Raw genomic sequence first — 24,734 nt, 5'->3', positions numbered from 1 at the left:
AAGCTCTGCTAAATGGAGCACTTGGAGCAATTCAGCATATTTGATGAAGTACTTGTGTGATTCTTGCAATTTTGGGATTGTGTTGTATGCACATGGTGAAAGGCACTTATTGCAAGTCGCTTTGGATAAAAGCATCAGCTAAATGAATGGAATGCAATCTACTGAACAAATTAAAATTTTTATGTGATGATGGTGCTAGATTAAGAGTCAGCAGGTCACCAGAGTCATTAAAATTTATCCCAAGGGGGACACGAATGTCTGAGCCAAATTTCATGACAATCCATCCAATAATTGACTTGAGACATTTGAATTAAAACAATAAACATCAGCCTCGTGGCGGTACTGAAGGAAAAGTCAGGGGATCACAAAAGTCATTAGCATTCATCATCTATATGAAATTACATTCCAAGAGAAAAGGGGAAAAAAATTAATACACAGACAAAAAAAAATCAGCAATTTTGAAGAGATGTAACAGTCCCTATGAAAACTGTTCATAGTGAGGTGTGTGAGTAATTCAAAACCGCAACAACATTTAACTTCTATTGATGTGGTCAAAGAACAAAAAACCCAAACTATCTGTATGGTTGTACACACTAAAGGAAAGTGAGATTCTATTTATTATTTGGGGTGAATTGTACTCTCTCAGAACAAGCAGCCAGTGTTCCTGTCCTTGATCTGTCTCAGTTGGGGACTGATGGGCATGAGGGAGACTGCAGACGAGCAGGGAGGGGACATAAAAGAGCACAGAGCGGTTACGGCGGGGAAATAATTGCTCGCACCTCCTCTGGGAGAGCTGGACTGAATTGTCCTCTCGGCCAGGGGGTGGGGTGCGAAGCGTCACGCTGGGTGTTGTGTTGCGTCGGTGGCTCCCGGCACAGACCTTTGCGCCACAGTCTGAGCTCAAAGTCTGCTTCAGGATCTCAGAATAGCCGATGGCACACGATGCATGTTAATAATCTGTGGGAAACATGGGGAGGCAACGCAGTGGGATGTTTGAGCGCTGCTATGCCGAGCGTCAGTGTTTATATATGGAGCAGCGGTAACCACCAAGTGCGTCGTGCATGCCGCCCTTCAAAGCCAAAATGCGGCAACTGTTTTGTAGTGACACTGGGAACAGAAATAGATCTCCTTCTCTGAGACTGTGCAAGTGGATACAATATACCAGTTAAACTCAAATCATACCATTTGACCTTTCAAACACACAAAAGAATGGTCACACTTTATTTTACACTACACTAATAAGACATAAAAACATGTAAAAATATGTTCTTTGTAAGACAGTTATGGACACATTACAACAGACATGTACTGTAAAATAAAGTGATATCACATATCTGCTACTTTCACATTTTAAAACAAAATGTGAACCAGATCCACTGAGTAAAGGCTGAAATTATAATGGTAACATAATATTTTGTCTATTTACTTTATTTAACAGTACAGCTCTGTTGTAATTTGTCCCAATGGGGGAAATAATATGCTTAAGTTTGCAGGACACTTCTGTTGTAATGTGCCCCCAAACAACCCTGTAACAAAGTCCAATAAGAGTCTAACAGTGGGGAGTAATACACTTTAGTTTACAGAACAGTTCTGTTGTAATATGTACCAAATTATACTTGAAGAAAGTCTACTAAGGGTCTAAAAGTGAGAAACACTTATGTAAAAGTTTGCAGTACAGTTCTGTTGTAATTTGTCCCAAACAAACCTATTGTATAGTCTAATAAGGGTCTTACAGTGGGGAATAATACATTTTAATTTACAGTATAGTTTTGTTGTAATGTGTCCCTAACAGCCTCCTAATAAATTCTAAGGGTCTAATGCTATCTAATAAACAACATATTATCTCTAGTTTTTGTCTAATTTGATAGAAAGCACAGCTTCTTATGCTGTTTCTTCTTCATGGCTGATTTTCTATACGTGTGCATGTGTTCCATGTGCTGGCTACAATATGTGTGTGTGTGTGTGTGTGTGTGTGTGTGTGTGTGTGTGTGTGTGTGTGTGTGTGTGTGTGGTCTGAGTACGACAGCAGGTGCTCAGATGAAAATCTAAACAGAGAACAGAGTCAAGAGGCTTACGGAGGATTACACAGTTCTATTGTCTTTACACAAAATGTAACATTTATATTTGATCAGCAGACCTTAAAGAGAGGAACTAAGGCTCTGTAAAGGTGACCCGGCGGTTCATGTTACACAGACCTGCACTGTCGGACAGGTACAGGCAAGCGCTGAGGGAGGAAACACACGCCGCACAGACAGAAATACACACTATCTGTACACACATGGTTGGAAGAAAACTTTCTCTTACATCCAGTCTCATGTTGTCATATGCAGAATAATCAGCATGTGCTGTGAAGGCATAATCAAACCTCGCAGTTTATGGACACTGTACTTCTTAACATAGAATTGTACTGTGCAAATTATATTCTTTGCAAGCTCATGGGGGCTACAAAAAAACGCGGTGCCAGGCCGGATTTGGCCCAGAGGCAAACACAAGTCATAATCTCCCCTCTTTACCCAAAAAAACATGTATGTGTGATGTATATTTAGTATAGGAACAAAAGAAAAGGATGTTTGTGCCTTGGCTTTAGTGCCTGAAACAGTGAGTCAATTTATTGAGTAATTACTGATTAATTGAAATTAACCACGCTGCTGAAATGTCACAGTGTTACATTAGATTCAATTTTACTGTCATTGCACTGAGTACAAGTACTGAGGCAATGAAAAAATGCAGTTTAGTGTCTAACCAGAAGTGCAAAAAGCAGTAAAATGCAGAGTATGTACATGTATAGAGATATGGGATATGCTAAGATATATACAATATGAAATGTAATGACATTTTCTGACATTTTATAATGTTATATATCAAACAATTATCAATCAATATCAATTAGAAAATAATCAAGAGATGAACTGACAATGACAATAGCTGCTGCCCTACTTGGCTCACTAGCTGAAAATCACACACTGACCTTAATTTTGAAAACACAGCCAACAAAAACACATTCACACCTCACTGTGTTTGTGCAGGCATGCTTACTCCTGTGTGTGTGTGTGTGTGTGTGTCAGACTCACTACCCCCTCTCCACTCTCCCTTTATGGTGGGGAGATTAGGTAGTTAATCCTGTAGATCTCAGAGAAAAAGCCACTCCTGATGCCACAATGGATTTCACTCAGTCCACCAGAGAGAGGACAGACCTGCTGCCGATACGCATCTCGACCTCTGACGGAAACAGGACACGCACACACACACACACACACACACACACACACACACAGAGGCAGAGCACTTCATCAAGGACAGGATATTATATTACATATGTATTAGATGCATGCTATAAATAACGCCACAACCATATTGAACTAATATTATGAAGCTGTCACATCTTTATCCAACTCCTAAGGTAATATAATGTCATAATACCATATATATATCACTGTATATACGCAGTAAAACCAGTATTTCTCCAGAAAAAGTCTCCAGTGTTGGATTTCAATGGCCATTATTGTCTCGATTCAGCTCTGCAAGACATTCTTCACCCTCCGTGGCAGGACATGCAATCCCGGATACTGACTGATTGGCTTATTTATTGATTAAGTCATTACAGGGGGATGAGCAGTCTTGTCGCCTTGTCTCATCCTCTGAGTCACTACGACTGTCACCATGCATGACTGCAAAAACACTTCCGTTATGAGCGTAACCGTGGATTCAAGAAAGGCAGCTCTGGCGGTGCTGTTCTGCATCTGACCCTGACCTTTGACCTGCTCTGACAGAAAAAGAGTTTTTCCTTTAGCGGTCAATAAAGTAGCCTATCATGTTTAGTTTGCTTCAAAAGGCTTGATTGAGCAGCTCAATAAACGATGCATTCTTGTGTTCAGATGACATTTCTCAGACATTAATTACCATGTGTCAAAAATTAAATATCCCTATACATATTGATTATCCACAGCCCTTCTCCTCTCTGTGTCCCTGTGTTTTAAAAATAAGGAAATCCTCCATGCTGGTTTCTCAGGAGGTGTGTGTGCAGTCAGTCATTCCTCCACCTCCCAGGACTCTCTCCCACTCAGGCTCACACTACTTCCAACACTCTCTTCTCTCCTCCACCCCCCAAAACTGGGCACTGCCGCCATGTTCTTAAAGGGGCTGCATCAAGCTGCACATTGAGAAACATTCGACCCGGATATAAGGCAATTTCGACTTCAAAATAAAACGTAAAATTAAATTAAGCTCAAAAGATAGGCTAGATGTCAAGTGGGATGTTTTGATGAATGTGCCAAAATAATACTATAAAATATACAAAACAATACCTTAACAACAACAATGAAGTTACACTCTTTTCCCATGTCATATTTTAACTGAGTAGAATTAAAGTTTACATCTACAAAATCAGCTCAATTTACTCCCACTACTTTACTTACCTCATTCATCCATTTTTTGTGTTGTCTGCCAAGCACAACAATTTCCTGAATAAATCATTATAAAATTGATAAAATGTATACCATTGCACACAGTTTGCCCAGTACTTAAAAAATATAAGCTTTTTAAATTAAAGACCTTTTAGCATGTCTCAGTATAAAGCACGGGTTTGATAACAAAATGAATTAATGCATCAGTTTCATGGTCCTTGTATTGTACATGCTGGTTTATTGTTATATAATTATATAACATATAAGATATATTGTTATATATTGTTTATATAGATTAAAATTGTTTTATAGTTGTATTGTTTTGTCCACTGGAAGGGCACTGTAGAGGGCATCACACCATGTTTTCTTCACTGGAAAGCCATTCGAAAAGGCACTTCACTATCACTTTTTTGGCTCCCTTGGGCATTTTATGTAAGGGACGATGTCAAGTGTAAATGTAAAGCGAGCAGGTCATTATTGCATTAAAAGGAGGGGTCTTGAATAATCCTGAAGTGATTTACTTTGCAATAATGACCTGCTCACTGTACAATATCCTGCTTATTAGATGGTTACTTAACAAAAATCAATTAATTAATTAAAAAATGATTTTATGGATTTAAACATGATTTTATTTGTCTTACAGGGTCTATGATTGGAACTGTGTCCAACGGTCTGTTCTTCATAGCGATGGTCTGCTAGACAGACTTAGAATTTTGCATCTGACCTTTAACACCGCCATGTAATAATGTACTTTATCTACTATAGGTGTATCCAAAATAATACTTTCCCCCTCCTGACTCCACCAGTGTCTACAGCAATAACTTGTCTCATATCACATTATCAGTAAAATGCCAAAACATTGCCAAGCCCTTGCAGGAAGCAACATCAATGTTTCTGCTTTAAATTTTAAACATCTGACATTATTGTTCCCCCCCACCCCATTCCCACTTCTGAAACCAAACCTAGCCATTGTAGTAAATTGACCAAAAGGAATAACAAGAAATACGCATACTGCGCACAATAAAAACTGTAAGCGGTTTTATTTTGAAAAATTTAACCGGAAGTCGCGCGTGTCTTTCCGTTACTAGCTTGTTGCTAGTTGTCTGAGGCAGGATGACAGCTGAACGGGTCGTAAAGGTACAGCAGAGCAGTCAGTAACATTCCAACAACCATCACAAACTCCCGTTTCAAAGAGGGGGGCCGAAACATTTCACCGTGCGACGAGGTTTTGTACCAACGGACGGAGGCGTTTGAGTTTATCAGAGGACGGTAACCGGTAACCTTGCGGATATTATTTGTTCTTTTTTTTTTTTTCATCAAGAGAGAGAGAAAAAGATCCGTGTCCGGATGTGCCAGCAGTGTTTGGTTTTTCGCATGGCGTAGGCACCTTTTCTACGGCGGGGTACTCTTGATGTTTGGAGGGTCGTAAGAGGCCCTCGGGTCGACAGCTCATCCCACTAACATTAACTGTTCTTCGGAATTTGGCCGATTTGTGTGGGGAAATGATCAACGAGATGATTGTGCAATAAGAAGAGGAGGAAGAAGCGTTGAAACACATCTCGACTACCTCAGTGTTGTGACTGTGGAGAGAGCAAGAAGTCAGCGGGAATAAATTCTGTTTTCCTTCTGAAGAACGGACAGCGACGTGGTTTTTAACACGGTTGTGAGAGCTGTTAACACAGGAGACGAAAAGAGGGAATATTTGTGTCCTTGTCTTGTGTGTGTGAGTGTGTGTGAGAGCGTGTGTGTGTGTGTGTGTGTGTGAAGCCCTCCGAGGACCGGGTAAACCTTCAGGATGACGGGCAGCACCCCAGCGGACATGGTGAGAGAATAATTGACTGTCAGTTTTTCCACACCTAACAATTTACATTAATCTATTTCCTCAGGGGTTTTTTAACAAAAAGCGGATCATAACGGCATCAGAGTTTTCTTCAAGGCTGCCACTTCTCGTTTCATTTCATAAGTATTGAAACATAGTGATATGGGCCCAGCATGACAGTGATAATGAACTGTATATCCCAGTGGTTCCCACAGTTGGGTTTGTGGATCCTTGGGAAGGAAACTGTGGCACTTTAACTTAACTTATATTATCCTTGACAGTGTTTGCAAGTTTTACCTCCTTAACTTTAACTTGTGTATACATTTACATTTGAGCTGGACATCTTATAAGGCATTGTATATTTTTTTTAGATTTATTTAAATGCATCTTTCCCATAGTTGAAGGCAGCCATTGGCCCCTAAGAATTTCTCTTCAATCAGACACTTATTAGCACACAATTAAAACTTATTCATTTTATGTAATCCATCACAGCAAGACAGTAAACCGAATGTCTTTGTATTGCAGGCAGAACAAAATTATTTGAGGACATGGTGATCAACATTTTTCACCATTTTCTGACATTTTGTGGACCAAACAGCTAATCGATTTAATCAAGTAAATGATCAACAAATTGATCATTAATGAAAGTAATCACCTCGGTTTGATGCAACCATTGGCTCCCATCGATTTCTCGATAGTTTGAAACTTTATTAGCACACTCTTGAAACTTCATCACAGTGAACCTGAAGTCTGGATTAATTTTTGTATGTCAAACGATCGTTGATAGATTGGAAAAGCCTGGCTAACAGGATGACGATAACTCAAGTTTGACAAAAATGAATGTAGACTTCACGTTCGTTAGACAAGAAACAGTTTAACAATATGCTGGCCAGTTAATCAATGGATAATGATAGGACTTCCTGTTGGTGTTGTAATAATTACACCCGGAAGTCTAGTTTAGAGTGACCAAGTCTCTGTAGAGAAAAAGTTGTAGTGAATATGGGTTTAACACAGGACTCTTCCTTAGGAGACCAGAATTCGAGTCCCCACCCTGGACACTGGGATTTGAGTCTTGTGTGAAACTAAAAGCAAGTGTTGACTCTTCATTTTAAAACTTAGTTGACTTATTATTCACAGTTTTTCTTTTTATTATAGTTTTAATTTTTCAGTCGTAGTTTGGTTAGGTTTTGGAAACTACTTAGTTAGGTTTAGGAAATGATCATGGTTTGTCTCTGCCGTGCAGATAGGGTGCAAATAACATTGTTGGCTAACAAAAGCAAAAAATCTAATACAACATTATCTGGTGTCAGCTTTTGAAATGAAAGAATTTGCTTTTCAGTTTTATATATGTCTGTAAATTGAATGCATTTGGGTTTCAGACTGTTGGTCAGACCAAACAAACAATTTGAAGATGTCAACTTTAGCTCTGGGAGCTTGTGAAGGGTATCTTTCAGTATTTTCTAACATTTTATAGACTAAATGAGTAATTGGGAATGTACTAGACAGTTTGATATGTGATGAAAATAATAGTTGGTTGTAGAATAAATGCAGTCTGTGACAGATTACGCAACTCATAGAAGTTAGTAAGTCAAGTAATTGATTTTTATTATATATAAATGAATGGAAGATAATGGCATTTAGAAAAAGTAGATAAAATACATAAAATCTCAGCAACACATGATTTGCAAAATGATTAGCTGTGATCTGAGGTATAGGTGGTTGGTAGTAAATGACAAAAAAGAAATAAAAATATCATTACGGTCCTACGATATATTTAATTGTTATTTTATTAGACTGGCTTGTATTGCAGTTATACTAGAAATACACTTCCTGTACTGGCCCCTTATCTAAAACTAGCACTTCTCTCAGATCTGTCTACCAAGCGCTTATCAAAGTGAGGCTTTGTCCTTTCACTGGTGTTCACTGTATATTTAGTGTTTGACATTTCGCAAATGTCCACCATCACAGAAAGCAAGCCTGGAAAGAGAATGGAGTTTAAAGGAAGGTTAGGTGCTCCTCTGCTGGTTTTGAGTGTGGGGTGACTGGTAATTACATTGCTGCTACAACCCCATTATGTCACACCTGCTGATGTAGTGGTACTTTAAAAGGAGGTGAAACTCTGACCTTAAGTCTGTGGTCATCATCATCAGGTGACTTTATCAGCTTACCCCCACCCTCTCAAGAAGACACTATCCTCTTATGACTTATTTGCTTGTTTTACTCTAGCTTACTGCCTGCGGTGTGTGTTATGAACTCTCATCATAAAGATTTATGTCAGCCTCTCGTGGGTAAGCTATTCCTCAAATTAAAAGGCGTATAAAATGCGTTTAGCTGGGTTTAACCAGTCTTAGACATAATATTTCCTCTCTGTCTGGCAGTTTTACGTCTGTCATCTTTGCTGCCAGTGCGTGGTGGTTCTAAGAATACTTCCAGGTCTATGTATAGAAGGGATAAACCACGTAATGTGCCCCCTCCGCGGACACACCAGTGATCCCAGCTGTGCCGGTACTCCTGCGTGTCCAAGTTCAGCTGATCCGCCGAACAGCAGGTCCATTATGTTGTCAGGATGTTGAGATAATACTGTGAGAAAGTCAGAGGTGAGCCGGCCTTTATACTCTCAGAAATAAAGGTGCTAACTAGAACCTGATCTGGGGTTTCTCTCCACAATCTTTCAACCTTCTAAGTGTGCTAACAAGGACAAGAACCCCTTTATATTCCAAGGGTTTCATGTAGAACCCACCCTGGGGAATCTACCAGTAATCCTTTTATATTCCAAGGGTTTCTTCTAAAACCCGCCTGGAGAACCTCTTTATCTTCCAAGAGTTTCTCCGAGAACCATCTTTTCTTTTGAGGGTCCTACAAAGAACCTGTCCTCTGTATTTTACAGATGAGGCAAATAATGACTGAATCCCATACACTGTGTTCATCAATCATTTTAATAATCTGTGTTTCAATTACCAGCGTTTATGTTGAGGAAACATTCTAACATCTTTTAATGAGTAAAAACTTTATTTAAAAATTCTGGAACAATGATGGGTCCCTGCCTCTAACAGTCCTTGAAGTCCCCCTTCCAAACAGAGTTTTGTGGATAAAAGGAATCTTAATTGGACCCTTAGTTTTACAAAGAACCCTTGACAAACTCTTTCTTCAAAAAATGGTTCTTTATAGGCAAATGGTTCTAGGTAGAACCTCAGCCTTTCAGGAATAACCTTTTTGGAGCTTTTATTTGTAAGAGTGTATTTATATATGTTGTGCAGTCAAAGCTAAAGCATCTAAGTATAGCACATCGCAAAGAATTTCCTCGGATTATGGACATAATCATGAACTGAGTCTTTCATTTTCTGACCTGATATGACTGCCAGTTAAATCCTAAAGAACGTTCATAGAAGTTCTTGTGTTATGTCACCATCTGTGTGGATGCGTGAGGCTTCAGTCGCAGTATTTATGGGTCAGTTTACAGTCGCGGTGACTGTAATAGTGTTTTTCATGTGCATTAGAGCGGTAGCTTAAGATTATCATTCAGCCAGAGAACTTTGGTTCAAGCCTGCAGCCTCCCTGCTGGAGTGTCTTCAAGCAACACACAGAATCCCTGCCAGCTGGTTTAATGCTCTGCCTGATATGTGCTCTGAGAATTTCCCCACAGGGGGAAGTATCACATTATTATCGCGTCATTTATCGCCAGTGTCAGGCATAAAGTTCATATCTTTAACAGTGAAGTAATAATATTTTTTTCCAAGTGCCAACTCTCAAGCATTGTTTTAAAGCAGGTTTCATTCTTGCCAGAGCTGCTGGCTTCAGGCTCATGTTATTAACATGCCTGCAGCACAAACATAAAGGTCAAACTGCGCGCATAAGTAAGACGTTTCAGGACTTGTGCCAGTGTAAATGCTCAGCACAATTGCTTCCCTTTGTGGCTTTGCTCAATCTATACATCAAACTAGCTTCTTGTGTTCCCCGTGGAAATCTGAGGAAATATCATCTAACTGCAGTTAACTCATCCTGTTCGACTGAAATCAGCAGCAGATGCAGATTCTCCCTTCATTCCCCCCAACTCTCTCTCAGTCAGTGGAAGGAGCAAGTGAGTGTGTGTGCACACACACTTAAAAAGGCTGTATAGAGTGGGAGTGAGAGTAGGAGGAGAGGAGATTGCTGGTGCCAAACATTGTGGGTGAATGAATCTGAGAGAGAGAATAGGAGAAGGAATAGTCATGCCTCTTGAGAATGGAGGATGGGATTTTTTTTTTCTGTCTTGGAAAGGAGAAAAAGAGGGAGGGGTTGAGGGATAGCAAGAGTGAAGGATGGGGAGGGGGCAAACTGCCTCAGAAGTGCTGACAGGGTCGAAATGGTCTCCATGGCAACAGTGGGACGCTTAGATCTGAGTTCTGGATGCCCTTGTGAGTCTGTGTGTATGAGTATGTGGAGGGATTGGGTCGGGGTGCACTGCAGGTATGTGTGTGTGTGTTTGTGACAAGCAGCAGAGAAGAGAGGGAGTAGTACAGAAGCAGGAAAAGAATAAAGCACCTCTGCTGAGATAAGCCTCGCTGAATAAATACACTCCAGAAAAGTCCCATGGAGCAGAGAGTGAATTTCAAACATCACCGCTTTGGATATGTCCCAGCACAGCTGACAAGATAGGGAGATACAGGTGTACACACACACACACACACACACACACACACACACACACACACACACACACACACACACACACCCAGAAGGAAGTGCATGGTGGCCCCTTTTTATCGTAAGAGTTTTTCAGTTATAACTAATGCCTTTATTTATGTTAAACAATTTATTTACTAAAGCGTGTTACAAGCCATTAATGGGAGGAACTTTTGGGTTAGCCTAATTGCTTGGGAATTAACTGAAATAATTAATCAGTTGTCAGAAAAGAAATTATCAACTATTTTAAAGAAGAAATTAACTGGGTCTAGCTTCTTAAATGTATTTTTTTTTTTTTTAATTATGTTTTGTCTTTGTCTTTTTTAATGGTGAGCATGATTTCTGCCTGAGTCATGTCAGATAGATTCACATCTGCAGTGATGGTTGTTTAATAACTAAGAAAAAACTGTCATGATCCGACTTCACAGTGTCATCAAACCACGTCTTTTGCTGTTGTTTTAATGTGAGACTGAACTTCCATATTGTGTTTAGACAAAGACTTTGAAAACCTTTCACCACTGTCCAGTTGGTAAAAGATAAATAACAATCTTTTCCACAATCTGGCAACACAAAAGTTGTTCTTAAAGCATTAGTAAATCATTTATTAACCAATGATAAAAACCATTAGTTACAACTTTATAGAAAGTAGTAACAACATGATTGTGTGGCCTCTCCTCCTGGTCCGAAGAGGTTACTAAAGACTCACAGGCACACATGATGCTGATATAATATGAAGAAATAAACAGCGTTACCACATATACACACTCACACACACTCAGTGGGTAGTATTTAAACACCCTGTCATTTGTGCAGTGGTGAGTATGTGTTAATTTGTGTTGGAGGTGGCAATCACAGTCATAATACTCAATCAGACAGGACGTACAATAGAATGTATTAACCCCTCAATCGTCAGGTGAAATTGTTCATCTTTTATAATCAACAGGTTTTTATTGATTGGAATTTTAAAATTTGAATGGATTTTTTCATTTTGAACAACAGGTGATTTTCTTCTTGCCCACCAAAAGGCCTTGTAGACAAGTAAGTAGGGTCATAAAGTCTTGACAAAGAGCCAAAGTACCCTTGATCATGTGCACTCACTTAATATTTCAGCCCTTAAACCTGCATTGTGGAATTCTTTGGCTTCTTCACATGCCACAATAAATATTCTGCGTTCGTAGGTTGTTATTTAGGGCTGTAATTATTACTTCAATAATCATTTAGTCTATAAAATATCAGAAAAGAGTTTCAGAAAAAAAGCCTGTTACAAATTCTTAAGGCTTAAGGTGTTTGTTAAGCATTTTCGCTTAAAATATGACATAACTGTTATCAATGTTGCAGATCAGTTCAGTTCAACTTTACTAATGCCACTAGAAGCAATTTGTAACTTACTATACATAAAAAATCACAGTAACAAACAAACAAACAAATCATGATACCAGGGAGCTAGATGTGGAATGGAATATATAAATAATACTGATAATTAAAGTTGCTAGGCACAATAAAAAATTCTGTCTATCAACTAATCAATTCATCATTTCAACTTCATTGTTATTCACAATTTGCTGATTGTTTTAATTGTGTCACTCTAACTCTTATCTGTTACAACAAGGAGCACATTGGAAAGCATTCACACAATTAATAAATGTATTAATACATCAATTTATTTATTTATAAAGTAAACATCTATTCAGAATAGGAGATTTGTGTGTTACTTTATCAGTATGTGGCTAAAAATTAGACACCTCTGCTATTCTGTGTGTGGCTAATAATGGGCCTTTATAGTATAATTTTGGTGCTTTGAAAGCGGTTTATAGTTCATTCTCACATTGTCAACAATTCCCTTGGGGCACATAGAAGCACAGACGCACACCCACAATCACACACACACAAAGGAGTCAAAGGTTGGGGTCAGAGGTCAGCGGTGTGTTGGTCGCGGACAGAAGAACAATGGGGTGGGGAATCCTTGCTGCTGAAAACAGCAGCGCTCCCTGTCCCCTCTTCCCACTCGAGCTGAGCTCAGCACTTGTGACACGGAGACGGAGAGGGGTCCGCGGGCAATCTTCAGCCTGGGGCTGGGGCTCCTAACAGGGCTTTGATTGACACATTGAGAGGGAAGAACACTACTGTATCCTAACGGGCCTGGTTGGATGAAGCATGTCAATGAGTATGTGTGCTTTGCCGAGGCCATGTGTTGTGAGTCTGAGTCACAGATCAGGATTACATCATTGCGCCCGGGCGCAGGAGTTGATATATTGACTCTGACATTGTCACATGTAGGCCTCGCAGCACCACGGAAAGTTCTGACAGCAGTTGTGAAGGTGCAGGAGTTGTGCTCCATTCATATTAATTTCAAGTATTCCAGGGAATTGATGACTGGAAGTTAAAACACTGACCGGTTGAGTAACACAGCAGCTGAAGTATGTGTTCTGCTTATGTGACGTGAATACTCAGAATAATAAAAGATAAGTGAATGGTGAAAGGGGTGAAAGTTTGCAATCTGTTGCTAGACTGTATTGTCATATTCATCTTTTATCTGTGAGGCTGTGCTTTGTCTCTGTAAGAGGGACTGTATTGTATTTTGTATTTGTAATGATAGTTAGCAAATCTTATGTCCGGCAGCCCATCGTGATTGTGTAGGGTTCATTCAATTGTATTGATGCATGTCTACAACACCGACAGGAAGTCCCATCATTCATTGATTGCTTATGTAACGGTTTGTTTGCTTATGTTTTGTCTGTGTGGCATGTGTCTGTGCATGTGATGGTCTCAATAAAGGCACTGTGCTGCACGGGTCTAGTTTTACATACCTGTCAACACTTCTGCTTTCCCTTTTTTTCCATCTTTCATGTCTGTACTAGCTTATCACTTATTCAGAATATTGTGTATAACAGCATGTTTCCTCTGTGGGAATCATATTGTGCTTGTCAGTGAAATTGGCAAAAATTATCACATTTTCAAGAGCCAGTAAATATAACCTTTCTTGTAGCTTGACAGCTATGAATTTTTGATTTTTTTGAGCCAGCACAGTTCATAAAAATATGTATGTTCTAGTTGCATTAGAGTTACAATCATAGTACTTTTATGCTACTATATAAAGATGCACTCATCCACTTTTTTCAGTTCCAATCTGATTTGGATACCTTAATTTGGATATCTGCCGAAACTGATACTATACCAATACCAGCGCTTTTTTCTTTATGAGAGTTTAAGTAAGTGATTTCTTCTTCTGAAGAACAATTGCACTGGTCACAGATGTAGGGGGCAGAAGTGGCATAAGTAAACACATTAACTCTAGTAAAGTAAGATACTTGTGTAAAAAAGACTTGGTAAAAGCAGAAGTACTAATTCAATTTCATACTCAAGTGAAAGTGAAGGTTTTGAAATGTATTCAAAGTATAAAAGTAAAATGTAGCCCTCTGAAGGACATTTCTGTTGGCTGTTTCTGTACAAAGAGACCTGAATCTCACCCTTTTTCTGCCATTGAGTCTCTCTCTCTTGTCAGTTTCATCTTATTATGCCTTTTACGTCATTTTTTTGTCTTCTTAGTCTGTTGTTTGTGATGTACACTCATCCATACACCAAGGAATCATCTTTTGTATGTGTTTTTGTCCCATCCATTTAGGTATAAATTGGTCTTGATGTTGGGAAAATGACACAGTGATGCAAAATAAAATAATCTAATCAAATGCATTAAATAAAACAAATAAGTTAAAAAAATAAATAGCAAGCCTGTTTTGAAAATGTAAGGAGTATAGAGTACAGGTATTTGTGCTATAATTTGTAGAGAGTAAAAGCACAAAGTTGCCAGAAAAATAAATACTATAGTAAAGTACAGATACCTGAAAACTCTACTTAAGCACAGTAACAAAGTATTTGTACTTTGTGACTCACCATCCCTGGTGGGGAGAAAAAAAATCTTCAATTTTCAACTGTCATGTTACACCTAACACTCAAAATAGCTAAACTTGCTTGGTGGTTTAAAGTTAGCTTGAGCAAAAACAATAAATATTAATAAAGTGATTTTTTTCTGCAAAATCCATGTTTCTCTGTAGTCTGGAGGCTACCACACATACTCCCAGACAGTAAATCCACCATTAAGCAACTCATCTCAACTTGGACACATGTAGACGTCTTAATCAAGCTAGTACCTTAACGTGTATGTTTGCAGTGGGTAGCAGAGCTAAAACTGGATTTAAGGGGTTGTAGCTGACTGTAACACTCATGGTTATTTAAGCGAGAGACTCATTTTTGCAAAGCACACTTTAATTACCACGCAGATTAAATCTCGAGGATGAAGCTAGCTATTAGATTTCATCACTTTCATCACTCACCAGGCTTGAAAGTGAGAGCCTTTCTCTTCTGTAGCGGGTTTGCATTTCTGATCGGCCCAGCTAGAAGATAGAACAGTTCTGTGTGAGTAACTCAGAGGCTTTCTAAGAAAGAAAAGTCAGTGTGTGCATGTTGGGATAAGGGCTTATTCTGCTGGAAAATCCCCCTGCTTTCAGCAGTCACTGTTGGCAGGTATGGCTTTGCTCAGGCTGAGGAATGTGTTGAACTACTTCACCGTTTTTGGGAGCTCCCAGGGTCCCAGTTCAAGAGGAAACCTGTGGTCTAAACTATTGATTTTTGTCCTGATCTCCCTCAACACTTGTTGTGTACTGCATGTCTTCCTGTCCTTGAATATTAACATTGTAGGAGCAGCAATAGTGACATAATGTGCAACAAATTCACAAGGCTGATTAATGATTCCTGAGCAGTGAACTCTTGCAAAACAGCAGTTGTCTCTACAGGATGCGCTGGACACTGAACACCTCAGGACAGAAGTAAAGTGAGGACACTGTTCAGCTTTTATGCCAAGTGTTAGAGAGTCAGAGCATGACATAAATGAGTGGGTGTGAGTGTGAGTAATGTGTGAGCACTCAGATGGTCCGGACTGGACTCTGTATGCCTGCAGCCACTTTGTGTGTGTGTTTGTGTGTGTCTGTCTGTTTTGTCCATGTATTTATGCATGCACACATTTGCATAGAGAAACGAGCTAAAGCACAACCTGTTCTTCCTGTTAAGAATGACGTGTTTGCTGTTGGCTTTGCCAGTGGAGTAACACCCACTCCAGTTCACTTTTGCTCCAGAGAACTGCACAAACTGGGGCTGCACCTAAAGGCCATTGTTTGCCTGGAATGGTGTTCTGCCACTACCACCTGGCACGGTTCCATGATGTTGTTGAAAGCCTCTGCACACTGGCATGAATATAATTCTGAAATCCAAACCCCAATTTTGCTTTTGCTTGAAAAAACCTAAAACTAAGTGTATTTTTGTGTAAAGGTAGACTTTAAAGGGATAGTTTTGCTTGACCTATTTTAAGTGGCTAAAATATATTTTGTTGCTGACCATGTCTACGGCAGTGCTTAACTTCCATGTTGGTACTCCTCTCTGCTTCTCCAAAGTGAGGGTGTGACAACCTGTACTTAATACACTATCCCCACTTCCAATAATCAGAACTATCCTTTTTGACTCCTCATCGCCTGATTCAAAACTCCAAATAATTTACCATTGTTCTCCGTAGTTGCTATGACTCAACGTTAAGCCAAATGGGGAAAACAGCAGATTTTTGGTTAAAATAATAATTTAAAAGTGGAAAGAGAGTTACTGCCTCTTGATAATAAGAAGAAATGAAATTCATGGGATGGTGTGGGCTGACTTTGTTGAGAAACTGAAAAGAGGAAGAGAGACCTAACTTAGAGAAATGGTCTGAATGACACATAGAGAGGAAGCAAAAACTCTCTTTACTTCACTTTACTTTCAAGGCATCTTATTTGCTAAAAGCAACAGTATGAAAAAAGTTTAGGCCATTTGTGTAATTCCCCTATTGAAGACTTGACTGAAGCAGTTGTGTGATGTTGCATGTTAACCTCATCAAATATTCTGTTCACTACTTGCCAATCAGTAATGCAAAATAATGTGAATCATTAATGCAAACTGTGAGTCGCTCAGTTAGTAGCTCATGTGTTCCATTTAGATGATACGTTTCTAATGGGAATTCTGCTCTAACAATGTTCTCAGTGCATATACTGTATTGATTTCAGTTTGGCAGTATGCATTTATTGCACTGACAAACTCAGGGATCTTGATGCAGTCTCTTGTTTTGAAGTTATTGGCATTCAAGTGACATTACAGGAGGAGAGCTTTCCACAAAGCCATGCAGCTGTAATTTTCCTACATGTACCTAATTTAAATAAATGTAAAACAAAAGCCTCCAGGTGACAGAACGCACATTATTTCCCTGCAAGTGTAAATGCTGAGCAGAAAGAGAGTGTATGTATGTGTGTGTGTGTAGGAGAAATAGGGGATGGAGGGGAGGGTGAGTGTTTGACTAGCTCAATAAAAGGAGCCTTTCAGCTGCACTGGAAACAATTTCCAGCTGAGGGGACATTTATATTAAAGCTCTGCCTTGCCAGCACAGACTGTTCATGTGTGTGTGTGTCAGAGCAGCTAACTAGCAAGAATCAACTGTCCCTCTTCCTGGCACATTTCGGGACAGGCTGCCATTTCTAGATCAGTGCTTAAATCTGTCCCGATATTTGAACGTCCTGTGCCAGCACGGTCGGACAGACAATACGTACTGAGGGAATTAGAGGGTCAGGGTTGAGACTCTTCGGGTCCCAGACAGGGCAGACATGAGCCACAGAGCAGTCATCCAAAGGTCAAGCCTCATCGACTGGATGTTCCAATAGGAACAGCTGTTCTCCAGTCCTCACACATGCAGCTTTTAAACCAGAGTTTTACTATGTTGTGGTTATCAATAAGAGAATGACTTTTTTATGCTTTTTAAAATGTAAATGTAAATACTTAAACAAGCTTTTGTGCTCTGAACCAGCTTGGCATAGACAAGCGCAAGAGCAATGCAGAATATTTGACTCTCAGAATGTTACCATACCAAAGTGAATAGGGGCTGCAAAGAATGAATATTTTAATTTTCAATTAATCTGTTCATTTTTTTTTTTATTCAGTTGATTAATCATGTGATAAAACAAACAAAAAGCAGCATCTTATTCGAGGAGCTTGAGCCAGAAAATGTCTGGCATTTTTGCTTATAATAAATTACTCGAATGACAAATCAATTATCAAATTTGTTGGAGATTAATTTTCCGGGATTGATCAATTAAGTTTGCAAAGTGGAAGGAGCTTTTTTGGGCACCACTGGCTCCAGAAATAAACACCCTATACGTTTTCTCCATAGACACGATTAGGTGACTGACAGTTGGATCACTTATACAGCTTTGATGAAACATGAAACTCTCCCGGATGAATCGTCAGTACAAGAGATTAAGAAGTGCTTTAGCAAACTGATGTGATTTTTTGATAAAAAGTCAAACGTACTAGCCTGTGTACGTAAAAACGTCAGTGGAGAAGAAGGAGGCGCAAAGTCGAGATTACAGTGTTGTAGAGCTGCAATGATTAGTGGATTAATCAATTAGTCGTTCTTTCTTTAAAAAAATGTCAAAATTTTTCTGATTTTAGCTTCTCAAATGTGAATAATGTCCGGTTTCTTTAGTCCTCCATGATAGTAAACTGACAAAACAAGTCATTTTAGGCCTTACTGCCTGCTAGACTCAATTAAAATGTTGCTCAGTCTAACTGTAATAAACATCTCCTCCTTTAAAAAGATTAATAATTTCTTACAACGCATAAACAGACACTTACTCATTCGATGAACATTACACTTTAATTTGAACTCTAATTAACATATAACAGGCAAACAAAAACACAAGTTACAGACCGGAAGAGTATTTCATCTTAGCATGTTTCCTTAATCTCTGATGACATAGTGTGATCATTTTATGATTTATTACAGTAAATAAATTACAGATTTCTAACACACATTGTGATTTGGACTATGGGGGTCATTAACTCGTCTGGGAGAGTTCTGCTGAGGATGTTGTGTTACCTGACTTCTCGTTGCTAGGTAACCATCTCAGAGTCTATGCTGCAGGAGTCTGTGTAATATACACCAGGCACTAACTAAACTAGAACCTTAATCCTTAGCTGATAACATGAGCCAGCTTCAATATTGAGGGTTTCAGGGGTTTGACACTGTGAACAGTCTCTGCGGACACCAACTAACCCAGCTCCTTTTCACCTTTTCATATTGCACTGCATCTGAACTTGTTGTTTGTCTCAACCACTTCCAGATGCTTTTGATGTCCTTGTTCCAAACTTACAAGGACAAGTTCCTTTGTATTTATCGTGTACTTCAATTTTGAACTTATGAGCTGTGATGGCACGAGTCAAAGACGGTTGGAAGGAAATGGTTTTGGCTTTGTTGCTCAAAGGTTGCCGTTATGTCAGAGATGAAAGCAGGAAATCCATCTGCCTTTGTTTTTGCTTCTTCACTGATTTTATCACGTTCACAGAGATGCACATAGAGAGATACTGTTGGTGGGAAAACAGTCAATGAGGAGTAAAGAGACTGAGGTCACAGGAGAGTTAAAGATAGAGCTCAAAGAGGACACAGACTGGAGTATGTGCGCATGTGTGTGTGTGCGTGTGTGTGAATGATAGAGAGAAAGAGGGAGCATGGAGAGAGGGTATATTTGGCCTTCATGCTGTCTTGCACAAATTTGTCATTGCATGTTGGATGCTATGGAGCACACTGAGTATGAATATCACTAATGATCCCAGCAGGGGTTTGTGTGTCTGTGTTTCATGTGTGTGTATGTGTGTTCTTATGTGAACGAGCTGGCAGTAATGAAGCATTGGACCTTGGACTGGAATGATTCAGGGCTTTTCATCTCTTTTTTTCCTCAGTTTCTTGTAATGAGGAAGCGTTGGTTTATCTTGAGGAAAGCAGCAGAACTTTGACTTGTACAGAGGACATCAGATATCGACCTATGGTTTAGTTTAATTACACATTTTTGTGAAGTGGCTTCTCTGTGCCAGGGATCATTTTGGTTAAATATACAGTTATGAGCTGGCTGACTCTTAAATCAGTATTCTAGGCGAGCGGGTTTGAAAGCTTGGATGTTTGTGGGTGAGTAAGGCTGGCACGTTTTAGCTAAGTTTAGCGGGCTTCCATTTAGCTCTGCGCAGAATAGCTCAGTCAGCTGATCTTGTACATTTACAGTTCATAGTTCGGTGTGGTTTAAGGCTCACTGGAACTATTAAGGCTCAGAGATGGCTGGTGCAGTAATCCAGTTAAATTTTTAATCTAAAGGTCGCAGCATTGAATAAACAAGGCTATATCTGTGAAGCCAACGTGTGCTTCATTTTGAAAATGGTCTAAACCTCTAAAGAAAAAGAATGTAATGTATTATGTGATGTGGATGTATATGTGATCAGAGCCAACATTTCCCCCCTTTGAAATTTCCATTCTGGGCTGAGTAAGCGTCTGTTTATTAGTTGTAAGAAATCATTAATAATCCTTTAGTAGGAGTGATTGTTTATAACAGTAAAATTGAGCAAAATGTAAATGGAGTTTGGCAGATAGTAAGGTAGGCAGTCACTGAACTCTAACTCAAGAGTAAGTATTTTTGAAGTAGTGGGCTTTTGTTTTCAGTATAGCAGCTTTAGCTTTAGCATTTCTGAATGCTAGGAAAATGCAAAATAGAATGAATATAAAGTATATACTTAGTTGAAGTAAAGTGCTACATCTAACTGTTAATGCTTTTCAAGAAGTGAACAATATTTTGACTTTTGACCCTTTGAGGTTGTTGTAGCTGTTAAGTGTAAAGTGTTGAGACCAGAGTAATAGATTGAGTTAACAATATGAAATCAACAGCTGTTAGATTTTTTCCACAGACCAGATGAAATTTATGCCTTAAAGTATGAGCACATGTGTTGTTTTATGTTAAGCATGTTAAGTCAAATGGATCAGTCTGTAAAGATAATTAGAAGATAATTACCGTGGTCACAATGCTAATTACTGTTAACGCATTAATAGGACTTCTTTTAACATGTTAGCATTGAGCTAAAGTGCTGGTTATTCATATATAAAAAATAAATTCAGCAATCAGAAAATTGTTTTAGGAATCATAGAAAAAGAATCACAATACTTTAAGAGCAATGTTTTTTTCTCCCATCCCAACTATTTAATATATTGTTTATGTCTCCAATTTGCTGTTTGAACTGCAGTACTCATTTTTGAATGCAAGGGACTTAATACTTCTCCGTTAAGATGACTCAGCATGCATGTTGTTGTGAACTCTTAGGCTATGAAGATGGTTGTAACTTGTAAACACCGTAATTATGGTGACGTAACCGGCAGCACAAAATACCCTTAACAGCACCGCCTTGGCTGATTACGTCATCTCTATCATCATATGTTTTCCTGCCTCGGGGTAGAAATGTTTGTCAAAGATCTTGATTGTGTCCCCAGCCACCCCTCCCTCCTCCTCCTCCTCCTCCTCCTCCTCCTTCTCCTTGTCGCTGCCCTGTTCCTTCCTGTTGTTGCTTGTTGCCGTCACTGTCTCCCCACTGAGGCTGCCTTCTTCCTGTCGTGCACAACACAAACATAACCAGTGGCTCAGATGCCTAGCCAGACAACAATGAAAAAGCAAAACAATACAAAAAGGAAAGCCCTACAGAAGCATGTTTTACATACTGCAAACACAATCACACAGTCAGTTTGAGTCTGTTATGATAACTTATTCAATTAATTTTGAATATGGCAGACTTCACAAACATATTATTTATTGCAGAGTGGTGGCGTTCGATTACACTATATTAGACAGGATTGTAGGCTCTTGTGTCCACACCCTATAAATATGTTAAAATGTGCAAACTTCACTGTTTATTGTCTAACTTTAAAAGGTTTAGTGCAATTTGTATTTTTATTGTGTGTGTTATCAGTATTTGTAAACTCTCAGGGCACTGTAGATGTAGGTTTGCTCTAAGTCAGTGGGTTTCAGTGTTTTTTGGAAGTTTTTTATTAATCATTATCAATGGTAGGGGAATAATCTAATAAAAAAACAGAGCCAAGTTGAATTTCAGTGATATAGAGGTCACCATGATAGCATCAGCTATGTTCTTGTTCTGTGCTCTATGTTCTTGCTCTTGTTTCTTTATTTTTCCTACATAAATAATAATTATTATCCCCTCCAGGCTTATCATGTGATCGCTTGCATGTGTGCCTGCATGTAACTGCTTATATGTTGCTTTGTCCAGAGCTGTTTGAGTGTTAACTTACGTTTTGCCAAAGAATATACTCAATTCCTTTTATAAAATTTCTTCAAAGTTACAGGTCAGTATAGTGTTTTTTTTTATATTAAATTCCATCAGAGTCTTCACTACATACTTTATGTGAGTCTGGACAGACAAGGATGTAAACTGTAACTTGACTAGTTGATGGAGACATACAGCTGTGAGGTGGTAATTCTATTTTTTGACTGCTCTGTCTTAAACGACCATTGACAGCTGACTTCTCACTCCTCCGCCTCTGGCAGTTGTGGTAGCATTGCAGTAGGTGCCTCACCATCTCTTGTGTGGTGGGAATCTGCATTTTACTGAGTGCCCTCTTCTACTTCAACTTAGTTTCACTCCATAATTTTCTTCTGGTCATCCACGTCTCACCTGCAGTGGCTCTGTGCCCCACTGTTTTAGGACCACTGATCTAAGAAAATGCAAGTGCAGATTGGTCAGATACAATACGGCAAATTTAAGTAATACACATTCTCACTTCAAGATTTTTAAATTGCTTTCACTGCATGTAAACCTGCATCTATTCCTGTCACTGCATGCTGCTTCATTCCTGAATAGGTCCAGAATATGCAGTGTGTGTGTGTGTGTGTGTGTGTGTGTGTGTGTGGTAGTAATACCCATGGTTGTTTCTGTCCAGTGCCATCTGGTAAATTCCAGCACAGAGGGCATTTTAGCTCGCCAGCAGTCTCTATATATGTGGCTCTTTCTCTCCCTTCCTCCCTCCCTCCCTCACACACACACACACACACGCACACGCACGCACGCACGCACGCACACACACACACACACACTCACATGTAGACACACATCTCTTCTACACACGCATGGCATCACGTGAATTGTGACTGCAGGGCAGTACTCTTTTCTGAGGCAGGAAAGAAAATGCAGCGTTGTGGATGTAACTGCTGTCTCGCAGCCGTTTTCTCCTCTGTACTCTGATGCTGGTTCTCTCGTTCTCTCTCACATGTTACGTCAGTCTCTCCTTTAAATGTCTGCACAGCCTTTATAGTATCTGAGTAAAGGGACAGAGATGGCAATAGAAAGGGAATGAGTTTTGGAACCTCAGTGTATGCAGGAATGCGCTGCGCTTCCTCAGTAGGATGAAAAACACTTTTTAAGTGTCTTGAAAGGTTTTCTCATCTCAAAGAGTGACGTGTATCTTTAAATTCAAGCAAGAAAACAGGAAACTGAAGCTAGATTTTCACGTGGTAGCAGCAGGATATACACAGGATCATGATTGATTGACTTTGATTAATGAGTAATCCTTTCATCATTGCCACATTTTGGCACAAGACTTGTTTTTTTATGTATTTGGGGGCCAGCTGTGAATGTAAAAATGCACGAAATCAATTAACATGTAAAGCAAAAATAGATTTAAATGCCCTAAACCTTAATTTTAGATGAACATGTGAGACACTGGAAAAAGCTAGTGCTGAAGAGGACAACGTGAAAGGTTACAAATCAAGCTAATCCTGACTGCAGGGCATCCACTATGCACAGGTGGGGGAGACCACCTAGGAAAAAAAGGGTGGGGGGTGGGTGAGCAGCGACAGAAAAGGGAGGAAGGGGGGAGACATGAGAAGGCAAGAGGTCACCACAGAGTATGTGGTTCTCTTGGGAGGTGGAGAGGGGGGAGAGCAGCATGGGGATGCTTTACTTGACTGCGGGGCTTTCACATAGCAGGGGTCAGGAAAACATGGGGGAGGAAGTCACATTGGTGAGACACCCTGTGATGGAAGTGAAGGAGAGTGCGAGGAGGAGGGGGAGTGAGCAGACAGGGCTGCTGCAGAGCAAATGGTAGGACGATGGAGGTAAAGGACAGGAAGTCCTTTCATCAGAGACATCGTCAGGGATCATCAGCCCTCTGTGTGGTCCCTTCACACCAGCAGCATGCCGACATGTGGCATGTTGGCCTTTGGGTTTGTGTGTCTGCTGGTATCTGCTTTTTCCCACAGCATAAACAGACAGAATAGAGGCGAGGAAGCTGGAAATAATGTCTATTTTGGGAAACAGAACTGCACAAAAATTAAAGGACGAGTCTATAGGATTTAGTGGCATCTAGCGGCAGATTGCAAACACCTCCACCTAACGCTCCCCTTCCAAGTGTGTAGGAGAAACTATGGTGGCCACGAAACATGTGAAAACACAGAAAACTCGATCTAGAGCCAGTGTTTGGTTTGTCTGTTCTGAGCTATTGTAGAAACATGGAATCTGCAATGGAAGGGGACATGTGCCCTCTGGAGAGGTGATCATACGCTAATGAAAACATATGAATATTTTTCCATTCCTGCCACATTCTGCCAACAAAATCCTGTAAATCTTACACACAGGACTAGAGCTGCAGTGATTGAATTAGTCAATGGAAGGAGAATTCTGGTTGATCTATTCTGATTAATCGTTTAGTCATGTTTTAAACAAAAATGTCAAACATTTTAGCAAAACAAAGGTTTTGCTACTTTTCTTTGTCATCTTTGATAGTAAATAAAGAGCCTTTGGGTTTTGGACTATTAATTGGACAAAAGAAGCTATTTGAGGACGTCACAGAAAGCTCTGGGGAATTGTGATGAGCATTTGAGCATTTATTTTCATCATTAATCAATAATAAAGAATTTCCCCTTTGTAGAATCGATAAAGCTTTATTTTATCTTATCACTCAT

The 24,734-nt window shown here is 39.5% G+C and overlaps 1 protein-coding gene across 1 annotated transcript in view; it reads left to right on the top strand.

Annotated features, from left to right (window-relative positions):
* Positions 1-5,511: 5,511 nt before the first annotated feature.
* Positions 5,512-24,734, top strand: part of ubl3a (ubiquitin-like 3a) — a 46,869-nt gene continuing 27,646 nt past the window's right edge. The window contains exon 1 of the mRNA XM_084729789.1: positions 5,512-6,225. Coding sequence (XP_084585915.1) covers positions 6,199-6,225 — 27 coding nt within the window. The 5' untranslated portion in view covers positions 5,512-6,198. The remainder of the gene's footprint in view (positions 6,226-24,734) is intronic.

Source organism: Lutjanus erythropterus, chromosome 11 (assembly GCF_056507025.1).
Source record: "Lutjanus erythropterus isolate fLutEry1 chromosome 11, fLutEry1.hap2, whole genome shotgun sequence".
Lineage (NCBI taxonomy): Eukaryota > Metazoa > Chordata > Actinopteri > Lutjaniformes > Lutjanidae > Lutjanus > Lutjanus erythropterus.
Note: the sequence above shows the minus strand (reverse complement) of the source record. Positions and strands in the feature narration are given on the sequence as shown.